General features: G+C 46.8%; 1 protein-coding gene across 1 annotated transcript in view; it reads left to right on the top strand.

The window, feature by feature from the left end:
• RELB (RELB proto-oncogene, NF-kB subunit) overlaps positions 1-18,737 on the top strand; it is a 42,662-nt gene that overhangs the window by 21,530 nt on the left and 2,395 nt on the right. The window contains exons 5-11 of the mRNA XM_053606157.1: positions 4,230-4,387; positions 8,347-8,438; positions 8,624-8,755; positions 12,349-12,453; positions 15,542-15,757; positions 17,142-17,210; positions 17,350-17,427. Of these exons, the coding sequence (XP_053462132.1) occupies positions 4,230-4,387; positions 8,347-8,438; positions 8,624-8,755; positions 12,349-12,453; positions 15,542-15,757; positions 17,142-17,210; positions 17,350-17,427 (850 nt within the window). The remainder of the gene's footprint in view (positions 1-4,229; positions 4,388-8,346; positions 8,439-8,623; positions 8,756-12,348; positions 12,454-15,541; positions 15,758-17,141; positions 17,211-17,349; positions 17,428-18,737) is intronic.

Raw genomic sequence — 18,737 nt, 5'->3', positions numbered from 1 at the left:
CTCACGGCAACCTCAAACTCCTGGACTCAAGCGATTGTCCTCCCTTAGCCTCCCTGGTGGTTGGGACTATGGGCATCTTCCACAGTGCCTGGTGGGGTTAATTGTATTTTGCAGGTTTGGGCTTTAAAAGTTCAGGTTTCATAGGGTCTTCCACACCAGCAGGGCTCAGCTGGTGACCGAGAGAAGCCAAGTAAACAAGTGACCAAGTGGGTGTGGCTCCATCTAAAGGGGCTGCTTAGCCTGTGATAGCTGAGCAAGAATTCTGGTGTTGGCTGCTTTTTCTCCTTCCTTTCCCTTTCCCTTTCCTTTCCTTCCTCTTTCTTTCCTTTATTTATTTATTTACTTGGCAGAATCTCACTCAACAGTGCCATTGCGTCAGCCTAGCACTGAGCATAGGCTTGCAGCAACCTCAGATTCCTGGGGTCAAGCAATCCTGCCTCAGCCTCTTGAGAAACTGGGACTACAGGCCTCTCCACAGACACCCTGCTAATTTTTCTATTTTTAGTAGAGATGAACTCTTGCTATTGCTCAGGCTGGTCTCTAACCTATGAGCTCAGGCAATCCACCTGCCTCAGCCTCCCAAAGTGCTAGATTATAGGCGTGAGCCAGGGCACCCTGCCCCTATTTCCTTTATGATTATGATTAAAGGCCTGCTTCGGTGGCTCATGCCTGTAATCCCAGCACTCTGGGAGGCCAAGATGGGTGGATTGCCTGAGCTCATAGGTTCGAGACCAGCCTGAGGAAGAGCGAGACTCCTGTCTCTAGAAAAAAATAGTCGGGTATAATGGTGGGTGCCTATAGTCCCAGCTACTGGGAGGCTAAGGCAAGAGGATCACTTAAGCCCAAGAGTTTGAGGTTGCTGTGAGCTGAGAGTTTGAGGTTGCTATGAACTGTGATGCCATGGCACTCTACCAGAGTGACAGAGTGAGACCTGGAGGTGATGGGTTCAAATCCAGCCTGGCAAAAAACTGCAAAAAAAAAAAAAAAAGATAAAAATAATAATTAAATTTAATTTAGTTTTTAGAGACAGAATCCTGTTTTGTTGCCCAGGCTGGAGCATGGTGGCTGGATCATATTCACTGTAAACTTAACCTCCCAAGGTCAAGCAGTCCTTTCATTTTTGTCTCAAAGCACTGGAATTGTACGTGAGAGCCACTGTGCTCAGACTTTTTTTAAAAATTGAGTTATAATTGATCAAATCATAAGGGTACAGTTTTATGAATTTTTACATGTATGTACCTACTACCTATGTAAAAATATATTATTTGCTCCTTTTTTTTTTTTTGGCACCAGAGTTGACTTTGAATTTATTTGCTCCTTTTTTTGTGTGTGTGGTTTTTGGCCGGGGCTGGGTTTGAACCCGCCACCTCTGGCATATGGGACCAGCGCCCTACTCCTTGAGCCACAGGTGCCGCCCCAATTTGCTCCTTTTTATTTATTTATTTATTTATTATTATTATTATTTTTTATTAGAGACAGAGTCTTACTTTATCACCCTTGGTAGAGTCCTGTGGTGTCACAGCTCACAGCAACCTCTAACTCCTGGGCTTAGGCAATTCACTTTCCTCACCTCACGAGTAGCTGGGACTACAGGCACCTGCCAAAATGCCCAGCTATTTTTGTTGTTGTTGTTGCAGTTTGGCTGGGGCCGGGTTCAAACCCGCCACCTCCATATATGGGGCTGGCGCCCTATCCACTGAGCCAGAGGCACCACACGTATTTACTCTTTTTTTAACCCCAATGTGATACTATCTTTTTATTATCTTTCAAAACACTAAAGAAAATTTTTATTTTTTGCAGAAGCTTTTCTTTCTTTTTTTTTTTTTTCTGCAGTTTTTGGCTGGGGCTGGCGCCCTACTCCATTGAGCCACAGGTGGTGCCCAAAGCTTTTCATTTTTTATTTTTTGCAGTTTTTGGCCAGAGCTGGGTTTGAACCCACCACCTCCGGTATATGGGGCTGGGGCCCTACTCCTTTGAACCACAAGCACTGCCCTTTTATTTTTTTATTATTATTAATTTTTTAAGGACAGAGTCTCACTTTATCATCCTTGGTACAGTGCCATGGTGTCATAGCTCACAGCAACCTCAAACTCCTGGGCTTAAGCAATTCTCTTGCTTCAGCCTCCCAAGTAGCTGGGACTATAGGCACCCGCCACAATGCCTGGCTATTTTTTTTTTTTTTCTGGTTGTAGTTGTCATTATTGTTTGGCAGGCCTGGACTGGATTCGAACCCGCCAGCTCTGGTGTATGTGGTTGGTACCTTAGCTGCTTGAGCTACAGGTGCGGAGCCATAAAAAAATTTTTTTTTTTTTGTAGAGACAGAGTCTCACTTTATGGCCCTGGTAGAGTGCCGTGGCCTCACACAGCTCACAGCAACCTCCAACTCCTGGGCTTAAGCAATTCTCTTGCCTCAGCCTCCCGAGTAGCTGGGACTACAGGCGCCCGCCACAACGCCCAGCTATTTTTTGGTTGCAGTTCAGCCGGGGCTGGGTTTGAACCTGCCACCCTCGGTATATGGGGCCGGCGCCCTACAGACTGAGCCACAGGCGCTGCCCCATAAAAAAATTTTTTATTGAGACAGAGTCTCACTCTGTTATCCTGGGTAGAGTGCATGGTGTCATCATACCTTATGGCAACTTCAAGGTTTTGGGCTCTAGCAATCCTCTTGCCTCAGTCTCCCGAGTTTATGGGACCACAGATGCCCTCTACCATGCCCCACTAGTTTTTCTGTTTTCAGTAAAGGCTAGTCTGGAACTCCTGAGCTCAGGGGATCCTCCAGCCTGAGCCTTACAAAGTGCTAGGATTACAGGCGTGAGCCCCCACGATGGGCCAAGAACACTAAAATTTTGACATGGTGACTTTTAATTTGGGTTTGTGTCATGTTTCCTGGAGATTAGATTAAGGTGATATATGTGTGAGTGTGTGTGTGTGTGTGTGTGTGTTTGTGTGTACTATCAAAAAGGTGATGTTGGATTAGCGCCTGTGGCTCAAGTGGCTAAGGTGCCAGCCACATACACCTGAGCTGGCAGGTTCAAATCCAGCCCGGGCCTGCCAAACAACAATGACGGCTGCAACCAAAAAAATAGCCAGGTGTTGTGGCAGGTGCCTGTAGTCGCAGCTACTTGGGAGGCGGAGGCAGGAGAATCGCTTGAGCCTAGGAGTTTGAGGTTGCTGTGAGCTGTGATGCCACAGCACTCTACCCAGGGCAATAGCTTGAGGCTCTGTCTCAAAAAAAAAGAAAGGTGATGTTGTATGCTTCCCAGAGCATTCCATCCCAACTCAAATTTTGTCCCAATATTGGTGCTGCTGAGCTTGATTACCTGGTTAAGGTGATGTCCACAGCGTTTCTTCACTGTAATGGTGCCTTTCTTCTTTGTGATTAGCAAGTTATCTGTGGGTACTTGGAGAGCCTATGTGCATCCAATTTTTAAAAAAATTTGAGTGGGGCGGCGCCTGTGGCTCAGTGAGTAGGGCGCCGGCCCCATATGCTGAGGGTGGCGGATTCAAACCCAGCCCTGGCCAAACTGCAACAAAAAAATAGCCGGGCGCTGTGGCGGGCGTCTGTAGTCCCAGCTACTTGGGAGGCTGAGACAAGAGAATCACGTAAGCCCAAGAGTTAGAGGTTGCTGTGAGCCGTGTGACGCCACGGCACTCTACCGAGGGCGGTACAGTGAGACTCTGTCTCTACCAAAAAAAAAAAAAAAAAAAAAAAAAAATTTGAGTGGCTGGCTCGGCGCCTGTAGCTCAGTGGCTAGGGTGCTAGCCACATGCACCAGAGTTGGCGGGTTTGAACCTGGCCTGGGCCTGCCAAACAACAATGACAACTGCAACAACAATAATAACAACAACACCCCACACACACACAAAAAAGAGCCAGGCGTTGCGGTGGGCTCCTGTAGTCCTAGCTACTTGGAGAGGCTGAGGCAAGAGAATTGCTTAAGCCCAAGAGTTTGAGGTTGCTGTGAGCTGTGACGCTATGGCACTCTACCGAGGGCACCATAGTAAAACTGTCTCAAAAAAAAATTTTCTTTTTTTGAGTGGCCAAAGAAAGTGCAGGCCACTGGTTGGAAGTTTCTGGCTTACAATATGAGAAGGGTCTTCAGTGTTCCTCCATCATCCTGGTGGGGGAGTGGGGAGACAGTTGGGCTATTCCCAGAGAGGCCCCAGGGAGTTCGGATGGGTGCAGGTGTCTATAATGGGACCTCCAAAAAGCACCTGTCTTCCTGCAGCTCCGGGATTGTGGAGGGCTGCGGGAGGTGGAGGTGACTGCGTGCCTGGTTTGGAAGGACTGGCCTCACCGAGTCCACCCCCACAGCCTCGTGGGGAAAGACTGCACTGACGGCGTCTGCAGGGTGCGGCTCCGGCCCCACGTCAGCCCTCGGCACAGGTACCCACCCCCCTTCACCCCTAAACCCTCACCCTTGGTCATGGAGATTCTGAGGGGCTGAAGATAGATCACTCAGGGAAACCTTAGGGCTAGTGGCAGTGCAACCAAGCTTCCCCACTATATCCCTTAGATGAGGAAACTGAGGCCTGGAGGCAGAGGAGAGGCTCACCTAGACCTGTTGCTCTGCTGCATAGACATTCACAGACATCCCATTTGTCCCCTTTTTGTAGAGGAGGAAATTGAGGCTCAGAGGGTTAAGGAGCACAGATAATGGCTGATGTGGAATTTGACTCCAGACCTGACCTAACTGCAAGGCCTACTTTTTCTTTCACTTTACTATACATATATATATATATTATATATATATGTATAGTAAAGTGAAAGAAAAATGTATATACATATACATTTTTTTTTGAGACAGAGTCTCACTCTGTCACCCTGGGTAGAATACTATGGTATCATCATAGCTCACAGCAACCGTAAACCTTAAACTCTTGGGCCCAAGAGATTCTCCTGCCTCAGCCTCCCAAGTAGTTGGGATCACAGGTGCCCACCATGACATCCAGGTAGTTTTTCTCTTTTTACACTCGGTCTTAGCCAAAAGGTGGAGAAGCAATGGTTTTCCTGGTTTGTTTGTTTGTTTGTTTTGAGACAGAGTCTCACTTTGTTGCCCTCGGTAGAGTGTCGCAGCATCATAGCTCACAGCAACCTCAAACTCTTGAGCTCAAGCAATTCTCTTGTCTCAGCCTCCCAAGTTGCTGGGACTACAGGCACCCACCACAACACCTGGCTATTTTTAGAGATGAGTTCTCTCTCTGGCTCAGGCTGATCTCAAACCTGTGAGCTCAGGCAATCCACCTGCCTTGGCCTCCCAGAGTGCTGGGATTACAGACGTGAGCCACTGTGCCCAGCCTAGTTTTCCTGTTTTTAGTAGACATGGAGTCTCACTCTTACTCAGGCTAGTCTCCAACTCTTGAGCTCAGGCAATCCATCTGCCTTGGCCTCCCAGAGTGCTAGGATCATAGGTATGAGCCACCATGCCTGGGCAATTTATATATTGTTAATAAATCAAAAATAAAAGGTTCAGAAAGGACATTCAGTGAAAAATAAATTTCCTTCCATTTTTGGTCCTCTAGTGAACAATACCTTTTCCTGGAAACAGCTGTAAGATGTGTTATGCATATGTATACAAGCAAATATATACATATATATTTTTCCTCTCCTTATAAATTTTAGTAGACATTTACACCTTGTTTTTATGTTACAGTGCATCTTAGAGATCAGTTCTGATCATGCATTCAGAGCTGCCCAGTCCTTTTTATTGGCTTTGGATGTGTGGGTATGGATGTGCACAGTTAATTGAATAAGTCCTTTGTTAATGGGTAGCTATGTTAGTTCCAATCTCTTGTTGTTCTATGACAAACAGTGCTGTAATGAATTGGTTTATAAACATATATACACACACACACAGTAATTCACACATGTAGGGTGCCAAAAATATGTATACACATTTTAAGAAAGGAAAGAACTGTATTAAAATTGTAATACTCAATTTGTTATCTTATGTATTATATCTTGTATCTCTTGTAATTGCAAAAGACAAATGTCACTTGGGTATTGAAATTTTCTTTTATTTATTTAATCAATTAATTTTTTTTTTTTTGAGACAGAGTCTCACTGTGTTGTCCTCAGTAGAGTGCTGTGGCATCACAGCTCCCAGCAGCCTCAAACTCTTGGTCTCAAGTGATCCTCTTATCTCAGCCTCCCAAGGAGCTGGGACTACAGGCACCCACCACAATGTCTGGCTATTAAATATTACAATTTTTTTTTTATTGTTGGGGATTCATTGAGGGTATAATAAGCCAGGTTACACTGATTGCGATTGTTAGGTAAAGTCCCTCTTGCAATCATGTCTTGCCCCCATAAAGTGTGACACACACCAAGGCCCCACCCCCCTCCCTCTGTCCCTCTTTCTGCTCCCCCCCCCATAACCTTAATTGTCGTTAATTGTCCTCATATCAAAATTGAGTACATAGGATTCATGCTTCTCCATTCTTGTGATGCTCTACTGAGAATAATGTCTTCCACTTCCATCCAGGTTAATACGAAGGATGTGAAGTCTCCATTTTTCTTAATGGCTGAATAGTATTCCATGGTATACATATACCACAGCTTGTTAATCCATTCCTGGGTTGGTGGGCATTTAGGCTGTTTCCACATTTTGGCGATTGTAATAAATATTACAATTTTAATACAGTTTTTCCACATCATAAGAGATCTTATTCAAAGTAAAATCAATCATTCCCCAAAAGTGTATGAGTTATGGGTAAAATGGATGTGTATAGCTTGTCTAGGTACATTTGGCCAGTAATGGTACCTTCAATTCAACTTTTAAAAGTAATACATAGATAGGGCGGCGCCTGTGGCTCAGTGAGTAGGGCGCCGGCCCCATATGCCGCAGGTGGCGGGTTCAAACCCAGCCCCTGCCAAACTGCAACAAAAAAATAGCCGGGCGTTGTGGCGGGCGCCTGTAGTCCCAGCTGCTCGGGAGGCTGAGGCAAGAGAATCGTGTAAGCCCAGGAGTTAGAGTTTGCTGTGAGCCGTGTGACGCCACGGCACTCTACCCAAGGGCGGTACAGTGAGACTCTGTCTCTACAAAAAAAAAAAAAAAAAAAAAAGTAATACATAGATAACATCCCTTAAAATGTGTATACATTTTTTGGGCACCCTCTGTATATATTGTTTCTAGGATAAATTCCTAGAAATGAAATTGCAGGGTTCAAGTCTATATGTTTATAATTTTAGTGATTTATAAACTCAGTGAAAATGTCAGTTTCATGAGAGCAGGGATTTTGTCTCTTCTGTTCTCTGCTGTATCCTCAGCACTAGCACGTTATGTGTCACATAGTAGATGCTCAGGTAGTATTTGTGGAATGAATGATTGCTGCCTTGCTATGTCATTTATAGGTCTACTGGCAGTGCGTGAAAGTGTTTGATTCTACACAACCTCATCAGCACTAGAAATTATGAAACATTTTATTTTCAAAATCTTTTGTATTCTTCTACTTCTTGTAGAACTCATAGTCTAAATATTTTGATCTTTGCTATTTTGATGAATGCCAAAAAGAAAAAGGCATCTTACGGCATGGGTGTGGTAGCTCATGCCTGTAATCCTAGCACTCTGGGAGGCTGAAGCAGGTGGATTATTTGAGCTTAGGAGTTTGAGACCAGCCTGAGCAAGAGCCAGACCCTGTCTCTAAAACTAGCTTGGCATTGTGGCAGGTACCTATGGTCCCCGATACTTGGAGGGTGAGGCAAGAGGATCACTTGAGCCTAAGAGTTTGAGGTTGCTGTGAACTATGATGTTATCGCACTCTACAGAGGGTGACAGAGTGAGAGTCTTGTCTGAAAAAAAAAAAAAAGCATCTCATTGGTGTTTCATTTGCAGTTTTCTTTTTTGTAGAGACAGAGTCTCACTTTATGGGACTCTGTGGCATCACAAAGCTCACAGCAACCTCCAACTCCTGGGCTTAGGTGATTCTCCTGCCTCAGCCTCCCGAGCAGCTGGGACTACAGGCGCCCACCACAACGCCTGGCTATTTTTTGGTTGCAGTTTTGGCCCGGGCCGGGTTTGAACCCGCCACCCTCGGTATATGGGGCCGGCGCCTTACCGACTGAGCCACAGGCGCCACCCTCATTTGCAGTTTTCTTATTATAAATGAGGTTGGCTGGTGTTCTCATGTGGTAAAATTAAGGAGTATTCCCAGATCTTCTTATGAAATATTGAGACATTTAAACCCCAGACCCTCTCTAAGGCTGGGACCTCTGGGCCTTGGGTGTCTCAGTCCTTGAGAACTTGGGTCCTGTGGCAGCATCTGTCGGAGCCCGCAGGAGCAGGTTGGGGCCACACCTATCCCCTCATGAGTACTTCTTTCCTTCCCCCATCTCCCTCCATTTAGCTTTAACAACCTGGGCATCCAGTGTGTGAGGAAGAAGGAGATTGAGGCCGCCATTGAGCGGAAGATTCAACTGGGAATTGACCCCTACAATGGTGAGCCTCTGCTCCTGCCCTGACATTCCATCCTCCTGAGCCCCTTGCCCTCTCCGCCCACCCCCATCCTCTCACCTCTCCAGGACCCATTGTCTCCTCCAGACTCATCCCTTCCCTGTCCCCCTATCCTCCCCAACAGGGTCTCCACCCCCTACCCACAGCCTTCCCATATCTCCTCCCCACAGCTGGGTCCCTGAAGAACCATCAGGAGGTGGATATGAATGTCGTGAGAATCTGCTTCCAGGCCACATATCGGGACCAGCAGGGACAGATGCGCCGGCTGGATCCTGTGCTCTCTGAGCCTGTCTATGACAAGAGTGAGTTGAGAGTGCTGTGTCCATTAGGATTGTCTTTGGCAGCAGGTATCAGAAATTCCCCCATATAAAAACAAGAACAAAAACAAATGGACAAAAGAAATCACCCCTACAATCCCTGAACAAAGAAGGATTCATTTATTTTTTATTTGTCTCATGCAGTTTCCTCATGTTGAATCAGCTGCTCAGCAATATCAGGGCACTGGTTTTGCATCTCTGTGATCCTCTTGATCTTTCACTCATGGTCATGAGATGGCCTTTATAGCTCAAGGCATCATATCAGTATTTAAGACATGGGCTGAGCAGTGTAATCCTGTGTGGTTGTTCAGGTTATACACTACTAATTTCTAGGGATTAGCATTTACTATATAGCCTATGAAAATGAGTCCTCCTAGTATAGAATGCAGAACTCATACAACTATACTAGGCAGCCCTAGAGAAGAAATAGCATGAGTAAATTTCTCTCTCTTTTATAGAGAACATAATATATTCCCCAGAATACCCTTGGTAAAGATCTGCTTATGTCTCATTAGCCAGAACTTGGTCCCATGGCCACCCCGAATTGCAAGATAGTCTCGGAAAGCAAGTGTTAGATTTTTCAACCTCTGTAGAGGTATGGATGAGAGGATTGGGAATAACTGTTAGGTTTTAGTCACTACATATATATATATATATATATATTTTTTTTTTTTTTTTTTTTTGAGACAGAGCCTCAAGCTATCACCCTGGGTAGAGTGCCATAGCATCACAGCTCACAGCAACCTCCAACTCCTGGGCTTAAGCGAGTCTCCTGCCTCCGCCTCCCATGTAGCTGAGACTACAGGCGCCCGCCATAACGCCCAGCTATTTTTTTTTTGGTTGCAGCCGTCATTGTCATTTGGCGGGCCCAGGCTGGATTCGAACCCGCCAGCTCAGGTGTATGTGGCTGGTGCCTTAGCTGCCTGAGCCATAGGCGCTGAGCCATAATTCAAGTTTGTTTGTTTGTTTGTTTTTTGGCCTGGGCTGTGTTTAAACCCACCTTTTTTTTTTTTTTTTTTCTAGAGACAGAGTCTTGCTTTGTCACCCTTGGTAGAGTGCTGTGGGGTCACAGCTCACAGCAACCTTCAGCTCTTGGGCTTACGCGATTCTCTTGCCTCAGCCTCCCAAGTAGTCGGGACTACAGGTGCCCACCACAATGCCCGGCTATTTTTTTTTTTGTTGTTGCCGTTTGGCCAGAGCCAGGTTTGAACCCGCCACCCTCAGTATATGGGCCCAGCACCCTACTCGCTGAGCCACAGACACCACCCTTAGTCACCCAATATTGACTTTAATAAACATGAAATGGGGAGTAATATTAATTCACTTGGGGCTTTTGTGCATGTAAGTGATAGAATTTCAACTCATATAGGCTAAGGAAAAAAAAAGAATTTGTTTCATTGACTGAAAAAGGCCAGAGGTAGCACAGTGCTTCAGGTCTGGCTGTATCCAGGACCTCACTGATGTCATTAGGAATCTGTCTCTTTCTGTCTCTCAGCTTTGCTTCCTCCTTGCTACAGTCATTTTTGGCAGGGTTCTCCCATGGCTGTGTGTAGCTCTATGCTTATATCTTACCCACTTGGCAACTCTCCTCCACTCCCAAAGCTTCTTGCTGCTGCTTCTTTTTTTTTTTCTTTCTTTTTTTGAGATAGTTTCACTTTGTAACCCTCAGTAGAGTGCTGTGGCGTCATAGCTCACAGCAATCTCAAACTCCTGGGCTTAAATGATTCACTTGCCTCAGCCTCCCAAGTAGCTGGGGCTACAGGCACCTGCCACAACGCCCAGAGACGAGGTCTTGCTCTGGCTCAGGCTGGCCTTGAACTCGTGAGCTCAGGCAATCCATCCACCTCAGCCCCCCAGAGTGCTATGATTACAGGTTACGGGTCTGAGCCACCAGGCCTAGCCCATTTAACTTCTTTTGCCCTTTTTTTTTTTTTTTTGTCACCCTTAGTAGAGTGTTGTGGCATCATAGCTCACAGCAAGCTCTAACTCTTGGGCTTAAGCCATTCTCTTACCTCAGCCTCCCAAGTAGCTGGAACTATAGGCACTTGCCACAACATCTGGCTATTTATTTGATGCAGTTGTTAATTGTTGTTTAGCAGGCCCAGGATGGGTTTGAACTCGCCTGCCTTGGTGTATGTGGCCAGCGCCCCACCCACTGAGCTACAGGCTCTGCCCAATACTTTTGCTCAAAGTTTTAGGGTTGTCTCTCATTGGCCTGGTTTTGGTCATATGCTAGTCTCCAAGCAATCAGCTATGGCCAGAGAGAGTGGCACATGATCATTCTGATTGGCCAGGTCTGGGGCACATGATCATTCTGGGATAGGAAGTGGTCTCAACCCTTGGCAATCCTTATGACTGAGATGAAGGGTGTCCACTACCTTTTACGCCATTAATCCTCTTTTGGGAATCTTCTGTGACCCCTGACTCCACCAATTTGAAGGATTCTTTTTTTTTTGGAGGGTCTCACTGTATTGTCCTGGGCAGAGTGTCGTGGCATCATCATAGCTCACAGCAATCTCAGACTCTTGAGCTCAAGCAATCCTCTTTCTTGCCTCAGCCTCTCCAGTACTTGAGACTACAGGTGCCTACCACAATGCCTGGCTAGGTTTTCTATTTTTAGTAGAGATGGAGTCTCACTCTCACTCAGGCTAGTCTTGAACTCCTAAGCTCAAGAAATTCACCTGTCTTGGTCTCCCAAAGTGCTAGGATTACAGGCATGAGCCACTGTGCCTGGCCTGAAGGATTGTTTTTTTTTTGGATAGACACTCACTGGACCTCAGCATGGAGGACTGGCCATTGTTTATTAACCTGTCCCTTCTGAGTATCTTTTCTCCACCTAGACCATAGGTTCCAGGAGGACTTGGTTTGTCTTCTTTATTCCCCACTTCTCCATAGCATGGGGTGGGCACCCCTTGAAAGACTTGGTGACTAAAGGCTGGGTGCAGTGGCTCCCACCTATAATCCTAGCACTCTAGGAAGTTGAGGTGGGTGGATTGCCCTGAGCTCACAGGTTCGAGACCAGCCTGAGACAGAGCGAGATCCTGTCTCTAAAAATAGCTGGGCCGGGCGGCGCCTGTGGCTCAGTGAGCAGGGCGCCAGCCCCATATGCCGAGGGTGGCGGGTTCAAACCCAGCCCCGGCCAAACTGCAACAAAAAAAAAAATAGCCGGGCGTTGTGGCAGGCGCCTGTAGTCCCAGCTACTCGGGAGGCTGAGGCAAGAGAATCGCGTAAGCCCAAGAGTTAGAGGTTGCTGTGAGCCGCGTGACGCCACAGCACTCTACCGAGGGCGGTACAGTGAGACTCTGTCTCTACAAAAGAAAACTAAATACATAAAATAAAAATAGCCGGGCCTTGTGGCAGGCACCTATAGTCCCAGATGCTCAGGAGGTTGAGGCAAGAAAATTGCTTGAGCCCAGGAGTTTGAGGTTGCTGTGAGCTATGATGCCACACTGTGAGCTATGACGTCACAGCACTCTACTGAGGGTGACAAAACAAGACTGTCTCAAAAAAAAAAAAAAAGATTCAGTGACTGAATTCTCATTTTATCTTTTACATCTCTTCCTCTTGCTACTTCCCAGAGTCCACAAACACATCAGAGCTACGGATTTGCCGAATCAACAAGGAGAGCGGCCCATGCACGGGTGGCGAAGAGCTCTACTTGCTATGTGACAAGGTGCAGAAAGGTGAGGGGCTTGGGGCAGCAGGCCCAGGCAGAGTGGGTCTGGTGGCTCAGAGGGGTTGCAAGGGAGCTTAGGAGGTTGGGAGGGTGAGGAAGAGTTAGTTAAGCAGGACAGTGAAGCAGAAGAATCCAGAATTCTGGCTTTGGAGTCAGGGAGACACAGCTGATTGGTTCATTCAGTCGTCAAGTGACCCATTCACTTATCCTGTAGAGACAGAGGCCTGTTTGTGCTGGCCTGTGCTGTGTGCTAGGTAGTGCCATTCCAGAGCTTACCAGCTGGGAAACTCTGATATTAATGGTGGAATTGCATAAGTAAATGCCTTATTGCCATTGTGGTGTGGTATGGATAAAGCAAAGGACCAGAAAAATACCTCCTCTGCTTCATTCACATCTTTTCATATGTCCCTTCCTCAAATAGGCTTTAAGAGAAACCAGCAAACCTTACACTCAGGATTTACTGACAGGAGAATGGGCAATAGGGAGCCTTCCCTTTTACTATGTATATCTCTTTTGTATCCTTTGCATTTTTTTGTGTGTGTGTGTGACAAAGTCTCACTATGTTGCCCTCGGTAGAGTGCCAGGGCATCATAGCTCACAAAAATCTCGAACTCTTGGGCTCAAGTGATCCTCTTGCCTCAGCCTCCCAAGTAGCTGGCACTACAGGTGCCTGCCACAATGGCTGGCTATTTTTCTTTTTGTTGCAGTTGTTATTGTTGTTTTAGCCGACCCGGGCCAGGTTCAAACCTGCCAGCTTCAGTGTATGTGGCTGGCGCCCTACTCACTGAGCTATGGGCACCACCCTTGCATTTTTTTTTTTGAGACAGAGTAACACTCTGCTGCCCCAGGATGGAGTGCCACAGTGTCAGTGTAGATCACAGCAACATCAAACTCCTGGGTTCAAATGATCCTTTTACCTCAGCCTCCCGAGTAGGTGGGACTACAGGTGCCTGCCACAACGCCCAGCTAGTTTTTCTATTTTTAGTAAAGATAGGGTTTCCCTCTTGCTCAGGCTGGTCTTGACCTCCTGAACTCAAGGGATCCTCCTGCCTGGACTTCCAGAGTGCTAGGATTATAGGTATGAGACACCATGCCCAGCCATGGCTCACAGTATTTATTTATTTATTTTTGAGACAGAGTTTCACTTTGTTGCCCTCGGGAGAGTGCCGTGGCATCACAGCTCACAGCAACCTCAAACTCTTGGGCTTAAGCAATTCTCTTGCCTCAGCCTCCCAAGTAGCTGGGACTACAGGCACCTGCCACAATGCCTGGCTATTTTTTTCTTTTTTTTTTTTTTCAGAGACAGAGTCTCACTTTATGACCCTCGGTAGAGTGCTGTGGCATCACAGCTCACAGCAACTTCCAGCTCTTGGGCTTAGGCGATTCTCTTGCCTCAGTCTCCCGAGTAGCTGGGACTTCAGGCACCCACCACAACAGCCAGCTATGCCTGTTTTTTTGTTGCAGTTGTCATTGTTGTTTAGCAGGCCCGGACCAGATCCAAACCCACCAGCCTCGATGTATGTGGCTGGTGCCCTAACCACTGAGCTATGGGTGCCCAGTCTAAAATCATTTTAAAGTGTATTGTTCAGGGTGGTGCCTGTGGTTCAGTGGGTAGGGCACTGGCCCCGTATACCAAGGGTGGTGGGTTTGAACTTGGCCCCGGCCAAACTGCAACAAAATATAGCCAGGCGTAGTGGGTGCCTGTAGTCCCAGCTGCTTGGGAGGCTGAGGAAGAGAATCACCTAAGCCCAGGAGTTGGAGGTTGTTGTGAGCTGTGATGCCATGGCACTCTACCAAGGGTGATAAAATGAGACTCTCTCTCTAAAGAAAAAAAAAAGTGTATGGTTCAGTGGCATATAGTACATTTACAATGTTGTGCCACCACCACTATCTGGTTCTGGAATGTTTTGGCACCGCACAAAGAAACACTGGACCCCTTAAGTTGTCAATTCCTATTCCCTTCTCCCCTTCGTTCCTGCCAACCACTAATCTGTTTTCTGTCTCTATGGGAATTTCATAAATGGAATCATAATTATGTGGCCTTTTGCATCTGGCTTCTTTCACTTAGCATAGTACTTTCAAGGTCCATCCACATTGTAGCACGTATTAGTGTGTCATTCGTTTTTGTGGCTGAAGGATATTCTGTCACATAGGCATAGCACAATTTGTTTATCCATTGATCCGCTGATGGACATTTGGTTTGTTTCCACTTTTTGGCTATTTTGAATAGTGCTGCTATGAAAATTCATGTACAGTTCTTCTTTTTTTTTTTTTTTTGAGACAGAGTCTCACTTTGTTATCCTTGGTAGAGTGCCGTGGAGTCAATAGATCACAGCAACCTCAAACTCTTGGGCTCAAGTGATCCTCTTGCCTCAGCCTCCCAAGTAGCTGGGACTAAAGCACCTGCCACAATGCCTGACTAGTTTTTCTATTTTTAGTAGAGACAGTGTCTCACTCTTGCTCAGGCTGGTCTCGAAATCCTAGCTCAAGCAATCCACCCACCTCAGCCTCCCCAAGTGCTAAGATTACAGCCATGAGCCATCGTGCCCAGCCCCTGGATATGTCTGGGATATGAATTCTACTGACCACTTAAGTTGTTATAAGTATTAAATGAGATTTTATATAAACATATAGACCACTTAATGACTGGCACACAATAGGTGCTCAACAGAATGTTGCTACTACTGTAATCCCAGCACTCTCGGAGGTCAAGGCAAGTGGATTGCCTGAGCTCAGAAGTTCGAGACCAACCTGAACAAGAGCAAGACCCTGTCTCTAAAAAAATAGCAGGGCGTTGTGGCAGGTGCCTGTAGTCTCAGCTACTTGGGAGGCTGAGATAAGACAATCAATTAAGCCCAACAGTTTGAGGGGGCTGTGAGCTATGACACCACGGCACTCTACCCAGGGTGACAAAGGACAAAGTGAAACTCTGTCTCAAAAAAAAAAAAAAAAAGAAAGAAAGAAAGCTGCTACTATTGCTACTGTGATATTTTATTTTCAGAAATGTTAGTGTTGACTTTGGGGGAGGTTGAACATATTGGGGGCTCAGTGGGCAAAATGTCCTGGCTCAGCTGATATCCCCACTTTCCTGCCAGAGGACATATCAGTGGTGTTCAGCACAGCCTCCTGGGAAGGCCGAGCTGACTTCTCTCAGGCTGATGTGCACCGCCAGATTGCCATTGTGTTCAAGACGCCACCCTATGAGGACCTGGAGATTGTCGAGCCTGTGACAGTAAATGTCTTCCTGCAGCGACTCACTGATGGGGTCTGCAGCGAGCCGCTGCCCTTCACATACCTGCCTCGGGACCATGGTAACCACAGCAACCCAGGGTGACCTACTGCCCCAAAGACTAGGATTTTGGCCTTGCTTGGGATGAATCAGAAGAGGAAGAGGAAGGGGAAGAAGTAGAATACAGGCGAGGAGCTACACAGATGGGGTTCAAATTTTAGCTTTGCTGCTCCCTGGCTGTGTGACCTCTGCCTCTCCAAGCCTTAGTCTCCTCCTGTGAAAAATGGAAATAATATTACCAGTCTCATGGCATTTGGGGAGTACTTAGTCATTCATCCCCTCAGCATGCCTGCTCATGCCTGGCCCCATGCTAGGTAGGCTGGGGACACAGCAGTAACTAAGACCATTCCTAGCCCTGCTCTTATTTGGCTTGCAGTCCCATGGAGGGGGAAGAAACAGTCTATCTCCACACAGGGATGCCCAGAGGGAGCAGGAACTGAAATGGAGTTACTTGAGGGTGTTAGATTGCTCAAAGGGAGTACCTGACCTAGTCCTAGGGTCAGGGAAAGTTTTATGGAGGATTGGACAGCTAAATTAAGGGCAGAAAGATGTCTGAGTGGTAAGTGGTGGGAATGAGGGAGACTGTTTTATTTATTTATTTAATTTTATTATTATTTTTTGAGACATAGTCTCACTTTGTCATCCTCGGTAAAGTGCTGTGGTGTCACATCTCACAGCAACCTCAAACTCTTGGGCTCAGGCAATTCTCTTGCCTCAGCTTCCTAAGTAGCTGGGACTACAGGAGCCCACCACAATGCTTGGTTATTTATTTAGAGATGGGGTCTTACTCCTGCTTAGGCTGGTCTCGGACTCCTGAGATCAAGCAATCCGCCCATCTCATCCTCCCAGAGTGCTAGGATTACTGGCGTGATCCACTGCGCCTGGCCAGGGAGACTGTTTTTTTTTTTTTAAAGAATCTCAAGCTGTCACCCTGGGTAGAATGCCATGGCATTATAGCTCATAGCAACCTCAAACTCTTGCGCTCAAGCAATCCTCTTGCCTCCGTTATTTTTAATTTTTAGTAAAGACAGGCTCTTACTCTTGGTCAGGCTGGTCTTGAACTTGTGAGCTCCAGCAATCCACCTGCCTCAGCCTCCCAGAGTGCTATGATTACACGTATGAGCCACCGAGCCTGGCCCAGGGAGACTGTTTTAAACAGCTTGTATAGCACATGCAAAGGTCCTGAGACAGGATTGTGCTTGGGGTGCTCCAGGAGTAACAGAGAGGCCAGTGTGGCTGGAAGTGAGTGTGGCTTTTATTTAATTAGGATGTGGGTATCTGTTTGTTCTGGTTGTTCATAAATCTGAACAGCTCAATAACTTCCTAAATGGTTGTATAATTGGTCATTAATTAATTGTTATTATTGATGGATTACTTTTTGCATGTCCCTGGTATCTCCTGAACAGACAGCTATGGCGTGGATAAGAAGCGGAAACGGGGGATGCCTGATGTTCTCGGGGAGCTGAACAGCTCTGGTGTGTGCCCTCTGCTTCTTTCCATACCTATCCCAAGTCTGGGGGGAGAGAGGGCTGACCCTACTGCCTCCTCCGCTGGTCCCAGCCAGGGAGAAAGGGCTGTTGGGTTGATGGGGTCCTCATCTTTGACTTCCTGCAGATCCCCATGGCATCGAGAGCAAACGGCGGAAGAAAAAGCCAGTCTTCCTGGACCAGTTCCTGCCCAGCCATGGCTCAGGTAGGTCCTGGCTCCAGGCAAGCACCTGCCTCATGGGGTGGGCCAAGGGTGAGCTGTAGTCCTGCTTTTCTGACCTTTTTGGGCCCTCTAAGAGCTCCCACTAGGCCAGTCACTCACCCACTTAGCCAGCAACATAAAATGAGAAGAACAAGGGCTCTTGAGACAGAAAGGAGGTCCTAATCTCCCCTGGACATTTACTGGCTGTGTGACCTTTGCTAAATTATTCTGCCTTTCAGAGCCTCAGGGGCTCCTTTGAAAAGCCTAATTACAGGTGGCCCCTGTGGCTCAAAGGAGTAGGGCACTGGCCCCATATGCCAGAGGTGGCGGGTTCAAACCCAGCCCTGACCAAAAAATAAAAAAAAAACTGGAAAAAAAAAAAAGCCTAATCACATACATAACCTCACTGGCTTTTTATTTATTTATTTATTGAGACAGGGTGTCACTTGTGTCTCCCTTGGTAGAGTACTATGGTGTCATAGCTCATGGCTCAACCTCAAATTTTTGGGCTCAAGCAATTCTCTTGCCTCAGCCTCCCAAGTAGATGGGACTACAGGCACCTGCCCCAATGCCACTATTTTTAGAGATGGGGCTCACTCTTGCTCAGGCTGGTTTGAACTCCTGAGCTCAGGTAATCTACCGCCTTGGCCTCCGAGAGTGCTAGGATTTATAGGCATGAGCCACTTGGCCCGGCCTTTTTTTTTTTTCTCAGTGCCTGTGGTGTGTCAGGTTGTTTGGGGGGGGCCCGGCCTTTTTATTTATTTATTTTTGAGATGGAGTCTCGCTCTGTTGTCCAGGTTAAAGTGCCATGGCATCAGCCTAGCTCACAGCATCCTCAAGCTCCTGAGTTCAAGTGATCCTCCTGCCTCAGCCTCCTAGGTAGCTGTGACCACAGGCATCCACCACAGCACCTAGTTAATTTTTTTTTTTTTCTGTTTTTAGTAGGGATGAGGTCTCCCTCTTGCTCAGGCTGGTCCTGAATTCCTAAACTCAGGCAATCCACCTGCCTTGTCTTCCTAGAGTGATGGGATTACAGGTGTGAGCCATTAAGCCCGGCTCTCATTGCCCTTTTAAACAACTATATGCTGACCTATGATTTCTCTTAGTATCTTTTTACAGATACTTTATGGTAGGCGCTCAGGTGCTTTGTGTCTATTTACTCATTTAACCTATGAGATAGGCACTATCATTCCTTTTACAGGTGAGGAAATGGAACCCTAAGTCTCTTGCCTGAGGTCATACTGCAGTGGTTCTGTGGGAGCAGGGAGGTCTTTCAAGGATGGTCTGGTGGTGGTGGCTGCATGATTATCAGA

The sequence above is a fragment of the Nycticebus coucang genome, chromosome 10 (genome assembly GCF_027406575.1).
Source record: "Nycticebus coucang isolate mNycCou1 chromosome 10, mNycCou1.pri, whole genome shotgun sequence".
Classification (NCBI taxonomy): Eukaryota; Metazoa; Chordata; class Mammalia; order Primates; family Lorisidae; genus Nycticebus; species Nycticebus coucang.
The sequence above is the reverse complement of the archived record's forward strand: the minus strand, read 5'-3'. Positions and strand labels throughout refer to the sequence as shown.